The sequence below is a fragment of the Eptesicus fuscus genome, chromosome 12 (assembly GCF_027574615.1).
Source record: "Eptesicus fuscus isolate TK198812 chromosome 12, DD_ASM_mEF_20220401, whole genome shotgun sequence".
NCBI classification, from domain to species: domain Eukaryota; kingdom Metazoa; phylum Chordata; class Mammalia; order Chiroptera; family Vespertilionidae; genus Eptesicus; species Eptesicus fuscus.
Genome location: NC_072484.1, coordinates 44,625,551 through 44,644,614, shown reverse-complemented (window position 1 = coordinate 44,644,614; position 19,064 = coordinate 44,625,551). Strand labels below are relative to the sequence as shown.

The following is a 19,064-nucleotide window of genomic DNA, read 5'->3' as shown; positions in this document are numbered from 1 at the left end:
GAGGACTTGGGTTAAAATAAAACAGAATGTCCTGGGCCTATGAATTAAAGAGTAGTAGAGAACCTGTTGGCTAGTTGGCATAAATCAATTGTTTGAACTCTACGTTGCTTGGCTTGTCCTGCAACATTGCTGGATGGAAGGAACTTTGCAGTAGTCATGGAGGAGTTCACTCCCTGGAGTTTCATGCTCCCGTTGGTTTTCTTGCAATTATGCTAGCCTACTTATTTGTGTGATCTCCTGCCTCTGCCTGCCTTACTGGAGTGTCAATCTTGTTGGTGTGAAAAGACTGAAGAGTCATTTTGAGCATAATTTCCACAGTCCCATGGACTCCCATCTGGAGTAGTTCTGTTGGACTGCTAGAATGCATTTCTCCATGTATGGCCTGACCCTGACATTCCAAACAAAGAGAGTGGATGAAATATACAAACCCAAATATTACCTCCAGAGTTCTTTCTGTCTTTAGCCCACAAAAAAAAAAAAAAAAAAAAACATTACTTGTGATGACTAAAGTGCCTAGAGTGGAAAGTACCAATGACTGTCCTCACCTTCCTCTGAGTCATACTTGAAAAAAAACACAAACTGCTAAAAGACAGAGGCTAGGAAATAGCAGCAAATGCAAAGCAGAGAGATGGATTCCCGAATTTTGATTGGAAGAGCTCTTGTGTTTCTGAATTTGGGAAGGCAGTCGTGGTAGGAACACAAGATAGATTGTCACAGAGGTAGCCCCTCAATTAGACCTTTCCATCCACCCCATTAATTTGTAGTCAGCAAAAATTTCTTCCACATTTTGATCATTCATTGATTCTTGGGTTTTATTTTTATTTTTAAATATATTTTTATTGATTTGAGAGGGAGAGAAAGTGGGAGGGAGAGAGAAAGTATGAGGATATTTAAATTAAATGTTAAGTATAGAGAATACATTGGTGAAAGGCGTGCATCTTGTGCACCCCCACTGGGGATCTAGCCCATAACCTGGGCATGTGCCCTGATTGGGAATCAACTATTGACCTCTTAGTGCATGGGACAACACTCAACCAACTGAGCCATACTGGCTAGGGCTATCTCTTAGGTTTCAGAATTATGAGTTTTCATCTGTTTTTATATGCTTCCATGTGTAATTATGGTGTAAAGTTGTAAGAATTTGTATGGAACAAGATATATCTTTCCTATGTAATAGATGAATTGTTAGTTTTAAAGATTATGTATTTCTATATTTCTAATGAAAAAAATTTAAGTTCGATTTATATCACTAAAAAGCCAGTTGGTAATACACTGTACATATTTTAATGACAAAAGGGCTTTTATTCATTCAGAAGAAACATTTTAATCAAAGTTGCATAAAGAATGCTTTTACTGATTTACAGAAAGATTTAAGAGTCTCACTCTTTCTCATTTTTGTAAACAGATATATTTTTCCCTTGGGATTAAAATTTTGAGAAATCACAATACAAATAGGAAGATTTTTTCACCAAAGAAGATAAGCATGTAAACAATGCCAGATAATTCCAACCCTATGTATAGGTTATGATTATCCAGCTCAGTGTCCAATGGTGATGCAGGTCAGTGTGGAATCAGCCCTCAAGATCATCAGCCCCAAAAGGAACCACAGGAGACACTAAGTATTTGATTATCTGAGGTAAATTTGATCCATGGGATATGAATTATGGGTAAAGAACTTGCAAGAGCTCTGCAGCCTGCATGAAAAACATGGAACTTGACTCTCACAGCACAAAGAAATTGCCAGTGTGGAAGAAAATTTGGGTGGGTGGGGCAGCATGAAAGCATGTGCAGTTAACCTACCTTCACCTGCAAAAGCTGCTACCACCACACGTAACCAACATGGTGGCAACTGGGAAGAAGATGGATATAAGGCAAGGCAGGGAAGTGGGGCCACACCAAGACCAGAAGTTCACCTCACAGAAAAAAGACTGAGGCACTCTGACATGCATTCAGCTAAGGCAGAGATCAATAACTCAAACTGACACATCAGAGAACAAAGGTCCCGGGTCCTGTAGTCAAACAGGCATTGGGCTTTCAGTAGATTGGAGCTGGATATGGAGCCAGTGGCCTTCCTGACAAGAGATTCCACATGCATCGTGCCCAGGCCCAGGCCTGAGACCTTTGAGAGGACAAATAAGTTCATGTGAACAGAGTATGGAGAGGGGGATGAGGAGCCCAGCTTTCCACAGTGAAAAGCGCTCCCCTCCCCCACCTCATGATGGCTATTTAGGAGAATGCTCTCTGAGGAAGGGAAGAGGGTACAGAAGAGACAGAGGGCAGTGCTTCATGATGATGGCCTCAGAGACTCAATGAGGAAAACTGAGACTAATCTCTTTTAAATTCACTTGCCACTCTCCTGGGTCAATGTCAAGTTCACAAGACAAATTCTCTGTGCAAAATGAATGCTGGTTGAAATACTTTTACAACTTTGAGCTCTCGCTGAAATCCACCCCCAAGCCCTGTTTCCTCCTAAGTGAGAAGCCCCTTACAGGACATCTTTGGACAATAGAAGATGGAAGAGGAAGATGCATCTTGCCCACTGCACCAAAATTTTAACTGCCATAGAAACAGAGCTGAGTTTCCAAAATACATTCCATATAAACATTTTCTCTTGTCACCCATATTAAAGTGGTTTCTGAGTTTGTCATTTCCTAGAAGTGGTCTAGTGATTTGAACTTTCATGATTCCCTCAAAATGAAGTAAGTAACTTAAAGTCAATTTCATTCTCAATGATGTTGACCTTCAGGTCCAGATGTTGAATTTTTTATATGCTTGAAAACTCAGGGTGGTGAGAGGTGAGAGAGGGAGCAAGGGTCCTTCAATACTAAGGGACTTAGACAAAATCAACTACAGGTTGAGAGAAAGAGCATGACAAGCCCAGACCAAAAGCTGGAAGAAGGGGACATGACACTGTGATGAAATTCCATCGGCTTTAGATATTAGCAAAAAATGCCCACGTTATGCTATGGGAAGATTACATTGCTGTTTTCTTCCAGCTCCCAGGTACTAGACACTGTGCCCTTTTCAAGGAGAGCAGACCCTGCCATAGAAGAAAATGGTTTGGTTTTTGTTGTGTCTGATGAAAAAGAGAAAAGGGTGATCAGCATTAAAGGTCTCCCAGGATGGTGCAGACATTACATTGCCCACAGCCCCACTGGCTCCAACTGCCTGGGTGCCATTTTCATCCACCTCCACAAAGGTTTTATGGACAACTTTTGACAAGTACAAACTGGGATTTGGAGAGATTCCAGTAAGATCAGCCTTCTTTCCATCGAAGACATCCGTGATGCCCATGTCTTGGAGAATAGAGTTGAGATCATAGCTGTCTTCCAGGGTGAATTGGGGAAAGGAGACAGCTACTCTTTTTTCTGACATATATTCTGGACTGCTCCAGGCCACTATTTTTTCATAAGTGATGTTTCTTTCAAGCTACAAGATGAAGAAAACAATAGTAAGGGTCAGATTATGAGCCTGCAAAGAATACCCCAATTACTTCTCAGGGCCTGAGTCTACTCAACGATAGTAACAATCTTCAAGTTCTTTTCCTACACCTCAAACTACTCTGATTTCATTTAAAACTCCTCCAAGCAAATCTCTTTTCTCTTTAGAAGTGTCGTAGTAATATATAGAAATGTTTTAAGATGCTTTTAAAATGCCTAAAAAATATTAAGAAGGTTTTAAAATGTTTAAATTAACTTTCCTTGAAACTTAAAGTGTGATATTAAGAACACATTCCCCACTGCCCTGAAGCATGTGTACCTCATAGATAAGGATTTGAACTTCAGTAAATAACTCAGAGTGACTTGTCAAGATAACCTCTTGAGTGAGTGATGTACTCTCCCTAGATAACCACATGTAGCCCCTCGCCCTGTTTGAGATAAACATGTGTGCATTGACGTAGTTCATTGATAGCCACCTGGACTGCTGCAAATGGGGTGTGGGCTTTAAAAATGGGGATCCTGACCAGCCCAGTGATCGCCTGTCAAGACAGCCACAAAGGCACGTCCTTTAGTCAGTCCGGCAAGTGACGCCGCTCCACGCTCCTCTTCCTGCCAGCTGACAGAAGAACGGCTAGTAACTCCCTATTGAGATGTGACCAAGCTCTCGGGTGAGGAACACCGACTCCCTGCATCCACACAAGACCAGTCTAGCTGCCGTACCCCAGAGGAGACAGCACCACTGGGATCCCATTTAAGGCTGTACCCATAGCACCAGGAATTGTGTGAGTGATAAAGTGCTGTGTGATTTGCAACTTAATATATTTCATGTGGTGTAATTCCTCCGGCAATTAATTGAATTATTTTGCATATGCTTAGAATTTAAATTAGAGCTTCTGGTCTTTTTTGGTCCTACACCTGCCCCTTGGTCCTGCTTGCATAGAGAAGCCTCTTTGCTAGCAACTACTTGAATGTCCCATACCTGCAAGGTTAAAGTTTATCTCAAGGGATGCCTTAGATCAGTGGTTCTCAACCTTCCTAATGCCGTAACCCTTTAATACAGTTCCTCATGTTGTGGTGACCCCCAACCATAAAATTATTTTTGTTGCTACTTCATAACTGTAATTTTGCTACTGTTATGAATTGTAATGTAAATATCTGTGTTTTCCGATGGACTTAGGCTCTACAGCAGTGGTTCTCAACCTGTGGGCTAGCAGGGTCACCTAAGACCATCGGAAAACACAGATATTTACATTACGATTCATTAACAGTAGCAAAATTACAGTTATGAAGTAGCAACGAAAATAATTTTATGGTGGGGGGTCACCACAACATGAGGAACTGTATTAAAGGGTCACGGCATTAGGAAGGTTGAGAACCACTGCCTTAGATAAACACCCCAGATCCTTTCCCTGGATCTACTTGGGACAAGAAGTTACAGAACAACTTGAGTTCCAGTGTTTTTTGGGGTCTGACAGACAAGTATTCAAAGCTCAGTTGATTAAGTTGGGTGAGCATGACCAAGCCTTGACATTGGAAGTTCAATCTCTTCTATAAAACAGAGATAATACCATCAGGCTCCTCAAGGATTAAACAAAATAATGTATTTAAAATATGTAACATAGTGCAGACACATAATACATTTTGAATAATGGTCATTATTATAATTACTATCCAGTGTTTCTCTCTCCCTCTGTATCTCTTTACCCTACAGGATGTGTAGTTGAGCTCCCCAGCTTTTATTAATCCCCACCTCACACACAATCTATTCCAGTATCAGCATCTCCACTGCTGTCCAAGCACAGGCATCCCGAAGCAGGATTCAGCTAAAGTGTCTTTAACTGAGCTATAGCAAAATAGTCTGAGTGAGAGGCCAGCAGTCAGGATGTTCAGGGAAAAGGAAATGCTGTCTTATCTGTAGCAATTCTCAAGTTACTCCCCATCCAGATTCGGTGATCTGGAAAAATACGATTCCAGAGAGCAAAATGGGATTAGAGAGGAAAGCCCTAGCCTACATGTTTGGCATTTGTTCTTTTCTAAATAAGTGAGGAATAAATAGCTCAGCGAATTCAGATTCTTATATATTATTTGCTTATCTCAGACAGCTCAGATACCACCCTGCCTCAGGAGGTAAATGGTAGATGGTGCTGCTCTCCAAAGATCGATAATGAAACATTTTGGAGAGACAGGAAAATGAAGCTTTACCTCCTGTAGGCCCTTTAGGTTATCTGCAGAGGGAGACGGCAGGAGGACGAACATGCTGAGCTTGCCCTTGGTGTACGGCATTTCAAGGATCTGTGCATTCACCTCCTCTATGAAGCCCATTTTAAACATACCCTTTTGATTCATCATCTTCACAGTCTTCTTCTCATTCTGCAGCGAATGAACAAGGTAGAAGGTCAGGACTGCCATGATAAGCTTACAAACTCACATGGTCCCCAACTTCTCTGAAAACAGGGGTCCATTAAGTTGAGCAGGGTCTTCCCCAGAAGTTCGGAGCCACACCAGTGACCCAACCTAAGAGTCATCTGCCCACAGGCCCTTACTTTGCCAACACGTTTTCCTCCTGTGGTTTTAATGGATTATTCAACTCCCAAAACCATTTATTGGTAGCTTGTCTATCCAGGCACCTACTCACAGCCTAGCCAGCAGAAACAACTCCTGCAGCTCTCTCTATCTTTTATACCTCAGCTACCCCAGCCTCATGGCCTCACTCGACCCCCTGTCTGAGCTGGACTGAATGACCCCACTGCAGGGCCAGTGGGAACCTTGGTTAAATGATAGTCACCTACATAGTAAATAACAATACCTGTTCCATGTACTTCCATCAGAGGCAAGGGCACAGCCCCAGATACCTCAAACTTCAGATAAGCTCACAGTATGGGGGTGGGAGGGCTAGCAATCTACAGATGAGGACATGAAGCCCTTGACAGTCATCCAGCTAACAAGTGTTGGGCTGGGTCTGACTTTTCCCTTTCCTCCAATTCTACAGCCTAGTGGTTTAGAACATGGGTTTTTCAGGCAAACACAGATGTGAATCCTAACGCATGGATTTGGCTACGTAACTTAACCTTTGTGGTTTTTTCCCCTCAGCTCCTTAGTGGGAATAACAATAATTTCACCTATTTTCATAAGGTGATTTTAGGGAACAAATGAAATAACAAATGAAAAATGCTCAGTGCAGTGTCTGACACCAAAAAGAGAGAGAGAGAGAGACAGAGAGAGAAAGAAAGAGAGAGAGAGAGAGAGAGAGAGAGAGAGAGAGAGAGAGAAAGAAAGAAAGAAAGAAAGAAAGAAAGAAAGAAAGAAAGAAAGAAAGAAAGAAAGAAAGAAAAGCTCAATAAACTCCAGATACTGATTTTTGTTAACAGCAAATGTATTCTTATTATAAATGCAAGCTATAACCCAGGGGTCTAAGCTTTAGATTTGAGTATACATACATCAAACCATTCTTAGTGGAAACTGTGAGTGGAATCATTAGAAACCACACACATGCTCTAATATAGTACCTCGCTTAAAGAGAAAGGTGCATCAACTGTGTTTCCAACTTCAAAGTATTTTTCCCATTTGGCTTTGAAGTAAACAGCATTCACCAGCACCAGGACAGTCCCATTGTTAATGGTATTCTTGCTGAAGAGTTCCTTAATTTTACCTAAAAAAAAAAAAAAAATTCCAGAGAATATCTTAAATATGAATTGTATCAAAATTGCAGACAGATTTGTTTCTTACTGCAGCTTAACATGCCCAGGGCTAGAGAGTGTCTCATTCAAGAACTAATCCAAGAAGAAACCCGGGTTCCACAAGATATGTGATCAATGCCAGGGCCCCGCCAGCAGGCGAGGGGATCCCAAGGCAGGTGCTGGGCATGGAGGCCACGGGGCATAGGCTACCAAGGAGACAAAACTGAACCTCATGTCACCCTGCTTGGCCCCGGAGGATGGCTGGTTAGCCAGAGACGGGTAAGATTCCTCAAGGAAGGAACAACCTAAGACAGGCACAGTCGCAGAGGGGCCATCAGGAGAGAATTTGGGGATCAACAGAGGTGGGGCACAGAACCTCACCCCCCCCCCAACATTGCAGGGGCCTGAAACCTAGCCCCTTCTGAGGGAGGTCTCCTGCCCCCATGGCTGCTTCGTGCTTCCCATGCCCACCTCAGATCAGGACCCAGGTGACCGACAGAGACTTGGCCGACAGCAGCTGCCATCTCACTCCAACAAGAATTGTTTGAGTTATCTTGTACCCATGGTGTGGGGAAGTGGGTTTACGATATCTAAATCCAGCCTACCACCAGGAATGCTCAGGACCTACTCAAGAAGGCAAATAATCCCTTCCACCAATATTTACAGGGTAAAATAAGATTGTTGTTAGAGTAATAAATTTGACAGTAAAATAGTAGTCAAGTTTTCAGGCAAAATTAAATTGGCTAGTTGAAACAAGCGAATATTCTAGAAAAATTAATTGTACTGGACAAAAAGGTGTTCCTAAAGTGTTAACTAAAATTTTTATTGTAACTTCATCTCATGATAAAATTGTGCACCATGTAATGAACCTAAAACAGTAATATTATAGTGCAAAAAATTAAAATTTAAAAGCCATCAAGACTACATTATAAAATTTTCAAAAGCCTCCTAACATTTAAATCAAAAAAGGAGGGGATAGTAGAGGAATATCATGTAAGGAAAAATATCCTGTAAGTAAATTACATCTAGAAAATTAATACTTTAGAAAATTAATTGTAAGGCTAAAAGCAAGACACCCATGAAAAACACACAAGGTGACAAAACAAGCCAGAGGAAAATCATTTGGGCAAAAAATGAAATAGGATCCCAAGTCAAATTTATAGAAAATATTACTTTATTAACTTTTGGTCGAGAATATGTTTGTATATTTTCAGAAAACAACTCTGAGACCATGTGGATTCCGGCAACAGAGAGGAATCGACAGGACTACTCCAGCCATGAAGACAGAAGAGAAGCAGTCCAAAGATGGAAGACGCTGATGTGGCCTTCCCATACTAGCAGTTAACAGCTGTGCATCACTGCAGGTTGCCCAGGACCAAACCAGAGAGAGTCGGACCTGCATTACCACCATTTGTCCACCATCCAGAACTGTAATGTCAGTGCTGACATGTACACATAAGGAACTGTTGGACATTGAAATTGGTTCTCAAAAGAACTGTTGGCCCAGAAAGAAACTCACTACAGACTGATTCATTTGCCTGTCACCATAACCATTATTGCTTGTCTCATTTTCGGTTTTTATAAGTGTATTTCTAATAGCACATGATCTCACTCATCTAGGGGAAATAATGAACAACATAGACTGATGAACAAGAACAGACCCAGAAACAAGGAGGCATGGATCAGACTGTTGGGCCTCAGAGGGAGGGTAGGGTAGGGTGGGGGTAAAGGGGAGAGATCAACCAAAGGACTTGTGTGCAAGCATATGAGCCTAACCAGCGGTTAAGGACAACAGGGGGGTGGGGGCATGTGTGGGGAGGGGTGTGGGATGGGAATGGGGGGGATGAGGACAAATATGTGATACCTTAATCAATAAAGAAATTTAAAAAATTAATTAATTAATTAATTAATTTAATAAATAAATTGGGGAAAAAAAATAAAAAAGAACTAATCCAAGAAAGTTAAACCTGGAGAAACCAAGATGGCGGCATAGGTTAAACACCTAACCTGCAGCCGGGCACAACAATTTCAAAAATACAACTAGAGGTCAGAACGGACATCGTCCAGAACCACAGGAGAGCTGGCGGACTGAAATGCCCACAGCTGGGGGGAAGGAGAAGGCCACGGGGACAGTCGGGGAAGCCGTAAAAGCCTGAGGTATGGAGAAACGGGCGGAGACACGAGCACACGCGCCTGCAGGGAGGATGGAACCGGAGAGGAGGGGGCGGCTGATGACCTGGCCGGAGTTCACTGGCAGGAAGGAGATAAAGGCTCCGGAGTACGCTGAGCACCGGCTCCGATTGCACTGAACCCCATTCCGGGCGAAACCCTGGGAAACTCACTCACTTTCGCAACTCCCCCGCCCCCGCAGGCTGCCCGGCCCGGGAAGCTGGGGACGCCGCCGCAGCGGCGGCGCCCGGAGCCCGGCGGCCTCTCAGCACCCGTCCCCGCCGCGCAGCCCCCGCGCGCCTGGTGCCGCGGGCCGCTCGCCCCGCACACCGGACGGAGGCCCGGGCGCCCTCTCCGTGCACCTCCCGGCGGCGCTAGACTTCAGTAGAGTTGACTGAATTCAAGGGATTAAGAAGTATAAATTGGGGGGGACGCCGCGGCGGCGACGTCCGGAACACGGCGATGGCGGTGCCTGGAGCTCGGCGGCCGCCCAGCGCCCATCCCAGCCGCGCGGCCCTCGCGCGCCTGGTTCCGCGAGACGCGCGCACCGCGCACCGGACGGAGGCCCGGGCGCCCTTTCCGTGCACCTCCCTGCGGCGCTAGACTTCAGTAGAGTTGACTGAAATGAAGGGATTAAGAAGTACAAATTGAGAAGTTTGAAAAAGATGGCGGCGGAGGTTAAAGGCTGTTCTGTTGCCTCGCACCCAGCGAAATCGGAGGGGATGAGGTGTGGAGGTGCGTGGGTCTGGCTGGTGGCGGGGAAAAGGGGCTTTTGTTCCAAACCTAAGGGAGATTAGCTCTCCATCACCCTGAAACCCATCTTCTGGCGAACCCCGGGAGACCCAGATGCCTGCGGGGAGAGGCGGGACTCTTGCAGAGGTGCGCCCAGCAATCAGTGCTTGCTGCGCTGGAGTGCGGAACGAGGGGACTTAGATACGTGGAAGGCAGAAGGACCAGACTCACAGCCATCGAGGCTCGCCGCACCATGGCCTGTTGGCGCCCTGAGACCCCGCCCCGCCCTGGGACCCGCCCCGCACGTTTTGAAGACCTGCCCCGCAAGTCTTGCAGGCACACCTGCGCCCCAAGCAACGGCTTATGCATGTGGGTGGCCTGCCCTCTGGCAGCGGACCAGATGATCTGCTGTTCTAGTCGGACTGCTCCAGGGCCACTCAGACAGGAGGAAGAAACTACAGTTTTTGCTGTAATCCTTGCTGAGTGCCTAAGGCAGTAGCTGATCTACACCCCTTTGGAGACCCAGAAACGAGGGCATCTAGTGGTCTGTGGGAGATGACACCAGATTTCAACCACGTGCATAAGGGACACATTCAACGGGAATATTCAGTGAGCGCCAAAGCTTTGCTGCACCAAGACCCGGCCCATAAACGTGTCTCCTGCACAGCAACTCTTCCTTTATAGACAAAGAGAGCCCCCCCAGTGACACCAACAACAATCAAGACTTAACTATACAAAGGAGGACCAAGATGGAGGCATAGGGCGGAAGCCTGATTGTTGCCTACCACAACAACTTTGAGACTATGACAAGAGAGCAGAGCAGACACCATCCAAGACCACCATAGGGCTGGCTGAGTAGATGCTCTACAACTAGAATAAAAGAGGGGGATGTGGGATGATGCTGATGCCGGTGACCCAAAGACCACACTTTAAGAACTACAGCTCAGGCGACACAAAAGAACTATGGCTCAGGCGATACAACAGCGGCCTGGAACGTGCTCGGCGCAGTTCCCCCGGCGGTCTCCACTGGCAGCCAAGCACGGACAGACGAGCCCCTATGAGACATGGGGTGGGAGACTCCGCGCTTGCTGACCTCTGAGTCCGTCAAGAATCTCAACGCCCCGGAAGCGGCCAGGTGCGCATGCTCGGCGACCGGCCACCGATGCAGACCCAAGGGCCGACACAGCGACGCCAGACTGGCCCACCGCCATGCACCGGGTGCACCGGAGCTTCGCCGAGCCGCCGCCCGACGAGTTCTGCAGCAGCCATACTGGAGCTCTGGAAGGATGGCCAGGGGAATTGCTGAGGGGGGATTGACCGGCAGGAATTGGGATCGGGAAGACGGGGCCCCGCTGAGACCCGGGTGCGGGCGGGGTTGCGCGCCTCTGGGCTCGGGTGTGGTCACACGCCTCTGGGTATAAGTGAGGCCTCACGTCCCTGGGTCTAGGTGAGGCCACATGCTCCTGGGTCCAGGTGAGGCCGGACTCCGGGTCCGGGTGAGGCCAAGTGCCCCTGGACCCGGATGACGCTGGATCCCGTGCCCGGGCGAGGCCAAGCGCCCCTGGGCCTGGGAGAGCCCACACACCCCTGGGTCCAGGCGAGACCATGTGTCCCTGGATCCGGGTGAGGCCGCGTGCACCTAGGCCCGGGTGAGCCCAAGTGGCCCTGGGTCTGGGAGAGGCCAAGCGTCCCTGGGTCCGGGTGAGACCATGTGTCCCTGGATCCGGGTGAGGCCTCGGGCACCTAGGCCCGGGTGAGGCCACGTGCCCCTGGGTCTGGGAGAGGCCAAGCGTCCCTGGGTCCGAGCGAGACCATGCGTCCCTGGATCCGGATGAGGCCTCGTGCACCTAGGCCCCGGTGAGCCCAAGTGGCCCTGGGTCTGGGAGAGGCCAAGCGTCCCTGGGTCCGGGTGAGACCATGTGTCCCTGGATCCGGGTGAGGCCTTGGGCACCTAGGCCCGGGTGAGGCCACGTGCCCCTGGGTCTGGGAGAGGCCAAGCGTCCCTGGGTCCGGGCGAGACCATGCGTCCCTGGATCCGGATGAGGCCTCGTGCACCTAGGCCCGGGTGAGCCCAAGTGGCCCTGGGTCTGGGAGAGGCCAAGCGTCCCTGGGTCCGGGTGAGACCATGTGTCCCAGGATCTGGGTGAGGCCTCGTGCACCTAGGCCCGGGTGAGCCCAAGTGGCCCTGGGTCTGGGAGAGGCCAAGCGTCCCTGGGTCCGGATGAGACCATGTGTCCCTGGATCCGGGTGAGGCCTCGTGCACCTAGGCCCGGGTGAGCCCAAGTGGCCCTGGGTCGGGGAGAGGCCAAGCATCCCTGGGTCCGGGTGAGACCATGTGTCCCAGGATCCGGGTGAGGCCTCGTGCACCTAGGCCCGGGTGAGCCCAAGTGGCCCTGGGTCTGGGAGAGGCCAAGCATCCCTGGGTCCGGGTGAGACCATGTGTCCCTGGATCCGGGTGAGGCCTCGTGCACCTAGGCCCGGGTGAGCCCAAGTGGCCCTGGGTCTGGGAGAGGCCCAGCATCCCTGGGTCCGGGTGAGACCATGTGTCCCTGGATCCGGGTGAGGCCTCGTGCACCTAGGCCCGGGTGAGCCCAAGTGGCCCTGGGTCGGGGAGAGGCCAAGCGTCCCTGAGTCCAGGTGAGACCATGTGTCCCTGGATCCGGGTGAGGCCTCGTGCACCTAGGCCCGGGTGAGCCCAAGTGGCCCTGGGTCTGGGAGAGGCCAAGCATCCCTGGGTCCGGGTGAGACCATGTGTCCCAGGATCCGGGTGAGGCCTCGTGCACCTAGGCCCGGGTGAGCCCAAGTGGCCCTGGGTCTGGGAGAGGCCAAGCGTCCCTGGGTCCGGGTGAGACCATGCGTCCCTGGATCCGGATGAGGCCTCGTGCACCTAGGCCCGGGTGAGCCCAAGTGGCCCTGGGTCTGGGAGAGGCCAAGCGTCCCTGGGTCCGGGTGAGACCATGTGTCCCTGGATCCGGGTGAGGCCTCGTGCACCTAGGCCCGGGTGAGCCCAAGTGGCCCTGGGTCTGGGAGAGGCCAAGCATCCCTGGGTCCGGGTGAGACCATGTGTCCCAGGATCCGGGTGAGGCCTCGTGCACCTAGGCCCGGGTGAGCCCAAGTGGCCCTGGGTCTGGGAGAGGTCAAGCGTCCCTGGGTCTGGGTGAGACCATGCGTCCCTGGATCCGGATGAGGCCTCGTGCACCTAGGCCCGGGTGAGCCCAAGTGGCCCTGGGTCTGGGAGAGGCCAAGCGTCCCTGGGTCCGGGTGAGACCATGTGTCCCTGGATCCGGATGAGGCCTCGTGCACCTAGGCCCGGGTGAGCCCAAGTGGCCCTGGGTCTGGGAGTGGCCAAACGTTCCTGGGTCTGGGTGAGACCATGTGTCCCTGGATCCAGGTGAGGCCTTGTGCAACTAAGCCCGGGTGAGGCCACGTGCCCCTGGGTCTGGGAGAGGCCAAGCGTCCCTGGGTACGCGTGAAGCCAGATACTGGGTCCGGGTGAGGCCGTGCGCCCCTGGATCCATCCGGGTGAGGCTGGGTCCCAGGCCCGGGTGAGACCACGCGCCCCTTTGGTATGGGTGAGGCCACGTGCCCCTTAGTCCAGGTGACGCCGTGCCCCTGGGTTCGGCCGAGACCAAACCAGAGGGAGTCGGACCTCCATTACCACCATTTGTCCACCATCCAGAGCTGAGGGGTCAGTGCTGACATGTACACATAAGGAACTACTGGACATCGAAATTGGGTCTCAAAAGAACTGTTGGTCCAGGGGGAAGCTCGCTACAGATTGATTCATTTGCCTGTCAGCATAAATATTATTGCTCGTCTCACATTCAGTTCTTATTAGTATATATCTAGTGACATTTGATCTCGTTCATCTAGAGGAAATGATGAACAACATAGACTGAGGAACAAGAACAGAACCAGAAGCAAGGAGGCAGCGATCGGACTATCGGGCCTCAGAGGGAGGAGAGGGGAGGGGGGGGGGAGGGTGGGGGGGGGGGGAGAGTTCAACCAAAGGACCTGTATGCATGCATATAAGCCTATCCAACGGTTAAGTTCAACAGGGGATTGGGGCATGCGTGGGGAGAGGGGTGGGATGGGAATGGGGGGATGAGGACAAATATGTGACACCTTAATCAATAAAGAAATTTAAAAAAAAAAAAAAAAAAAGAAAGTTAAACCTCAGAGTCCTGGGTGGGGAAGGAGTAGAAGTAAGGTTGGGAGCGGTGGGAGGAGCATCTAATTCAGAGCCCTGTAACTGAGGGTGGTTTTCTGGTTCTATCACTGTGGTGGGAACTTGGCATCAGACATCTTACACCCTGATTTATCCTTCAGAGTTGAGATCCTGCTGCCTGATTATATTATCACATCCTTGAGAAAAAGGGCTCTTGTATAAACTTCCTGTCTCAAGCACTCATCACAGCAGCATACATATGCTTATGCATAAACAAAAATGCACATAAATGTACGCATCAATGATATAAAACCTACCTTTTAGAGACTTTCACATGCCCTCCCTCATTCCATCCTACATCACCCATGAGAAGTAGATATTGTTATCCTTTCTCTATAGGATAATAAACCATAGCTCATGAGGACTGAGGCCACACAGCCAAAAAGCAGGGAAGCTGACTGAGATTAGTCCCCGGGACGTTCCCATTCTCGGTTCAGTGCTGGGCCTCCTTCCACAATAGCACAGCCCTAATGCAGACCGGAAAAGCCCATGCTATCAGGCAATAGTTCACTTTCAGTACACATCCTTTTCTACCTCAAAATAGCAAATCAACAGTACCGTTACAGGAATGCATGCCTAGGCCTGAGCACCTTAAGAAGATTTCCACTTAAATCTCATAATAATACATTATTTCGTCACCATATATATTTAAAATACTCTGGGAGAGTTAAGCAATTAAAGAGAAACTAGACATTCATACCTTAATCTAAAGTTTTTCCTCTTGGCAACTAAATGAAACCTTAAAGGCATGGGAAATTTTTTATGGCATGTGAAATAAGTGAAGACAAATAATTTCGGAGTTTGGTTATTCCCCTCAAGGAAAGGCCAGGCAGGAGGACCCCAGCCCTAAGCCAATGTGAGGAAGACTGGAGATATGGAGAGGATAGGGCATATTCCCAGGTAGGAAAATCTTTACTTGAAAAAGTAAATTAAAATATTTGACTTCTGTTATAAGTTGACATGAATGGCATGTCAGAAAGGTGATTTCTTTATTTGGGCTCATAGACTCTGCTTTTCATTTTGAGAAATTAAGATTTCATGTTAGTGTTAAGGGTCATTTCTGATGACTCTAACTCTCATTAAACAATCCATCATCTATCCAAGTATTTGGTAAAATCCTTCTGGTCTATATCTTAATACCTCTCAAATTCATCCACCTTTCACCATCTCCACTCTTGTCTACTTCTAAACTGTTCTCCAGCCTATAATCAGAGATGTCTTTTAAAAGATACATTCCCGGCCCTGACTGGTATGGCTCAGTTGGTTGAACATCCTCCCATTCTTGGAGAGGTCCACCGGTTTGATTCCCAGTCAGGGCACATGCCCAGGTTTTGGGCTCAATCCCCAGTATGGGGCATGCAGGAGACAATCAACTGATGTTTCTCTCTCTCCCTCTCCCTTCCTCTCTCTAAAATAAATAAAAACATTTAAAAAAAATAAAAGACACACTCTCTGTCTTAAACCTTCTCTAGCTTTCTTTTGTTCTTAGTTCATCATGTAAATCAATTCTGAAAATTTCTACACTTGGGAGGGTTCTTATTAAGCCATTGTTACTTTGTACATTAGTTATAAATAAATATAACACACTAAAATAGCTATTGCAGATTTGAAACTCCCTACAGCTCAATCAAAGAATAGTTTTTAAATATGCTAAATTATTTTGTTGTAAACTAGGTATTGTAATGGGGTCCCAAATATTTCTAATATGACAGACAAACTCCAATATCAGGGGATATTTTAGAGGGTAGATGAGTTTTGATTCTATAGGCAAATGAATATTTAGTGCTGAAAACACTGGTGTGGTTAAAAAAATTAGAATGGTCAACAGTATCAAAGAAAACACTAAATTATAATGAAAGCATTTACAGCATTATAAATATTGAAACAAGAAACCGAACCTATGAGGAAAAACTATTTAGAGTGTGCAATTGTGGGTTCCATTTACTAATGAAAATACAAATTATGAAATTTTATGGAGGTAAGACATCTTCTCATTCCTACTCCATTATTTTACAGATGTGGCTACTGAAAACCAGAAAGGTCATCAACACCAAGGTCATTTAAGCAATTGAACTGCAATCAGCCCCAGTTTTGTACAGTTTCTGTTTTGCTTTAATGCAAACATCACAGCAGTGAAGAACCCTGTACTCTGCCAAGGTAAGCACAGGTGTAAGAGATGGGCAATACACAATGACTGATACTATTCCAAAGTAGTACAATTTATGTCTTTTGGAACAGCCATAGAGATGGCTTACATTGAAGAAAACATTAGAAGGAGGACAATAAAGAGTAGAGGGTAGATGGAGATCAATGCTCAGAGGGGTCATGGCTGAGGATCATGGTTTGGTGACTGGGCTGCCAGCAAGCAAGGCAGGGAGGCGGATTGTATTTAAATATGACGTGGTTGGGGGTGGGCGGAGGTGCTGCTTTGAGAGCCCCGTGTTTATACAGTCCATTCAGAAACTTCCATTTTGCTGGGAGCTGGATGAAGTTGAAAAGGGAGTTTCATATTAAAAAATAATGCCATCTACGTTGAACTCAAATGTTCACCACTCATCACTATCCGAAAATCCCCTTTCACTCAGAACACATATTTCTAGTGAAAAGTTGATAAGAAGGATTTTATTATTTCCAGGCCCTTATGAATAACTAGATTCTCTTTACAATCTTTTTACTGACGCTTTAAAAGAAATGGAAAGAGTTAATGTCCTGCTGACCCTGTGCTTGGCTAAAAGGCACATCACCTTTATGATGGAGTAGAGAAGCGACAGTAACTATAGCACCTGTGCATTTTAACTGTTTGACACACGCGAAAGAAGCTTTGGGCCCAGTCCACACCTGTAAGCATCTGGTACCTAGCAGATGAGCAATGTGAAAAGCTGGGCTGAGCTGTTTGCTTTTAAATGGGAAGGAATACCAGCTACAACACGTTTGGGTTTTCTTACCTTGGGATTGAGATTCAACCCAGAAGTTAATCTTTTGTCTGGACTTTTCAGTATCTTTCCGGAAGTCAACACTTTCAATCGTTGTGTGATAAAATTGAATCACACCATCTAAGTACTCCTGTTAAATTAGAACAAATGGAAATCATATCATTATGCTAATAGTTAGGAGTGAAGCAGTCATGGGCCTCGTCACTCAAACTGGATGTGTGTCAGTCTCTGTCTACCCCCAGTCTTGATAAGCCAGACATTTCAGCTGCTGCAGTGACAGTTTCAAACCTAGAATGCTTGGGTATGGGGCAGTCCATAGTTATAATGGCACAAGGCTTTCCTACCAGATAGCCTTGTATTTGAACATTCCATTTGTGGAGACATCACAAGATAAATATCAAGTGTCTTGAGCAACTTAGCTATAAAATGCTTCTATTTCCAAAAAAATTAAACTGCTAAATTGTTACAGAGTTTCTGTTTGAAATGATAAAAACATTTTAGAAATAGGGTGATGATTATGCAACATCGTGAATATAATTAATGCCATTGAATTGTATATTTAAAATTGTTAAAGTGGAAATTGTTGTTATAGATATGCAATTTTTAAATTAATAGTGTAATATACCAAAATCATCAACTTGTACATTTTTATTAGTAATTGTATGATATATGAATTTATATCTCAATAAAGCCAGATTTTTAATAAAACAGCATGTAGAATCTCATTTCCATTGTAAGAAAACTACTTATTTTGGTCCAAGTAGGCTGCCTCTCCCTTTCTAGGCCAGCCCTGGGCTGTGTGGCACATTTGCCATTGGTCACTCCCCTCATGTTTAGTGCCATGTATATGGCTCCTTCTAGTGGTGACAGAGGAAACTGAAGCCCAGATTCAGATGAAACTTGTTCTAGGGCAGTGGTTGGCAAACTCATTAGTCAACAGAGCCAAATATCAACAGTACAACGATTGAAATTTCTTTTGAGAGCCACATTTTTTAAACTTAAACTTCTTCTAACGCCACTTCTTCAAAATAGACTCGCCCAGGCCGTGGTATTTTGTGGAAGAGCCACACTCAAGGGGCCAAAGAGCTGCATGTGGCTCGCGAGCCGCAGTTTGCCGACCACGGTTCTAGGGACAAAGCAGTGTAGCCACAGAGACAAGACAGGTGCCTTTTGACTCCAAATACAGTATCCTTCTGCTACCCTACTCTGCTCCTTAAGTGAGTACAATTTCTCGGGGCGGGGTGGGAGGGAGAGGCAGGGTGGCTTGATGGTGGCACCAAAGGTGATTTTAGGGAAGTGCCTTGGAAGGCAGGGGTAGGAGGGACAACAGGAAGAGGAGCTACCAAGTGCAGCTACCAGGCACCTTGATTGGGAAAGAGGTCACAAGAGAAAACAGCATTATCAAACTCACACATGCTCTGAAGGCTATTAGTCCTATGACCCTCTTTCCATCCACTCTAGCCCACTCACAAGAAGCCTCGTAAACTGCTCAAGTTGAGAACTGGGAGGAGGGCCATAGAAGCCATGGGAGAGGAGGTGATCCTGGACATCCCACCAGTCCACAGTGCACAACCTGTCAACGAGGTCTGTGTTCTAGATGGCGGGTGATTTGTAAATAGTATGCTCCATGATAGCTCTAAACACCATTCTTGCCCAACTCACCGGACAGATTGGAAATTCCTGCTCTCCATAAAGCCTGTTAGCAATACTCAGGGTGTAATCAGATTTGATCCTATCTAGTTTGGAGAGAAGCTGCCCAAAGTAGCAACTGAGAAGTTCATTCCCATCCTTTGAAGACTCCACCTAACAAAAGAAACAAAATGTGGTCTTAGCCAGTTCAAAGCAAATTGGCTTTGTTAGCATGTAGGGGAGCAAGATGAGATGA

At 47.0% G+C, this 19,064-nt stretch overlaps 1 protein-coding gene across 3 annotated transcripts in view; it reads right to left on the bottom strand.

The window, feature by feature from the left end:
* Window positions 1-1,265: 1,265 nt before the first annotated feature.
* Window positions 1,266-19,064, bottom strand: part of SERPINB12 (serpin family B member 12) — a 29,434-nt gene continuing 11,635 nt past the window's right edge. For 2 of the 3 annotated variants that reach the window (XM_054724213.1, XM_054724215.1), the window contains 5 exons: window positions 18,842-18,982; window positions 17,192-17,309; window positions 6,947-7,089; window positions 5,643-5,810; window positions 2,963-3,429 (listed from right to left, as the gene is read on the bottom strand). In XM_054724213.1, the coding sequence (XP_054580188.1) occupies window positions 3,025-3,429; window positions 5,643-5,810; window positions 6,947-7,089; window positions 17,192-17,309; window positions 18,842-18,982 (975 nt within the window). In that variant the 3' untranslated portion in view covers window positions 2,963-3,024. Of the gene's footprint in view, window positions 3,430-5,642; window positions 5,811-6,946; window positions 7,090-17,191; window positions 17,310-18,841; window positions 18,983-19,064 lie in introns of all 3 variants that reach the window. The other variant, XM_054724214.1, reaches the window with a different exon arrangement.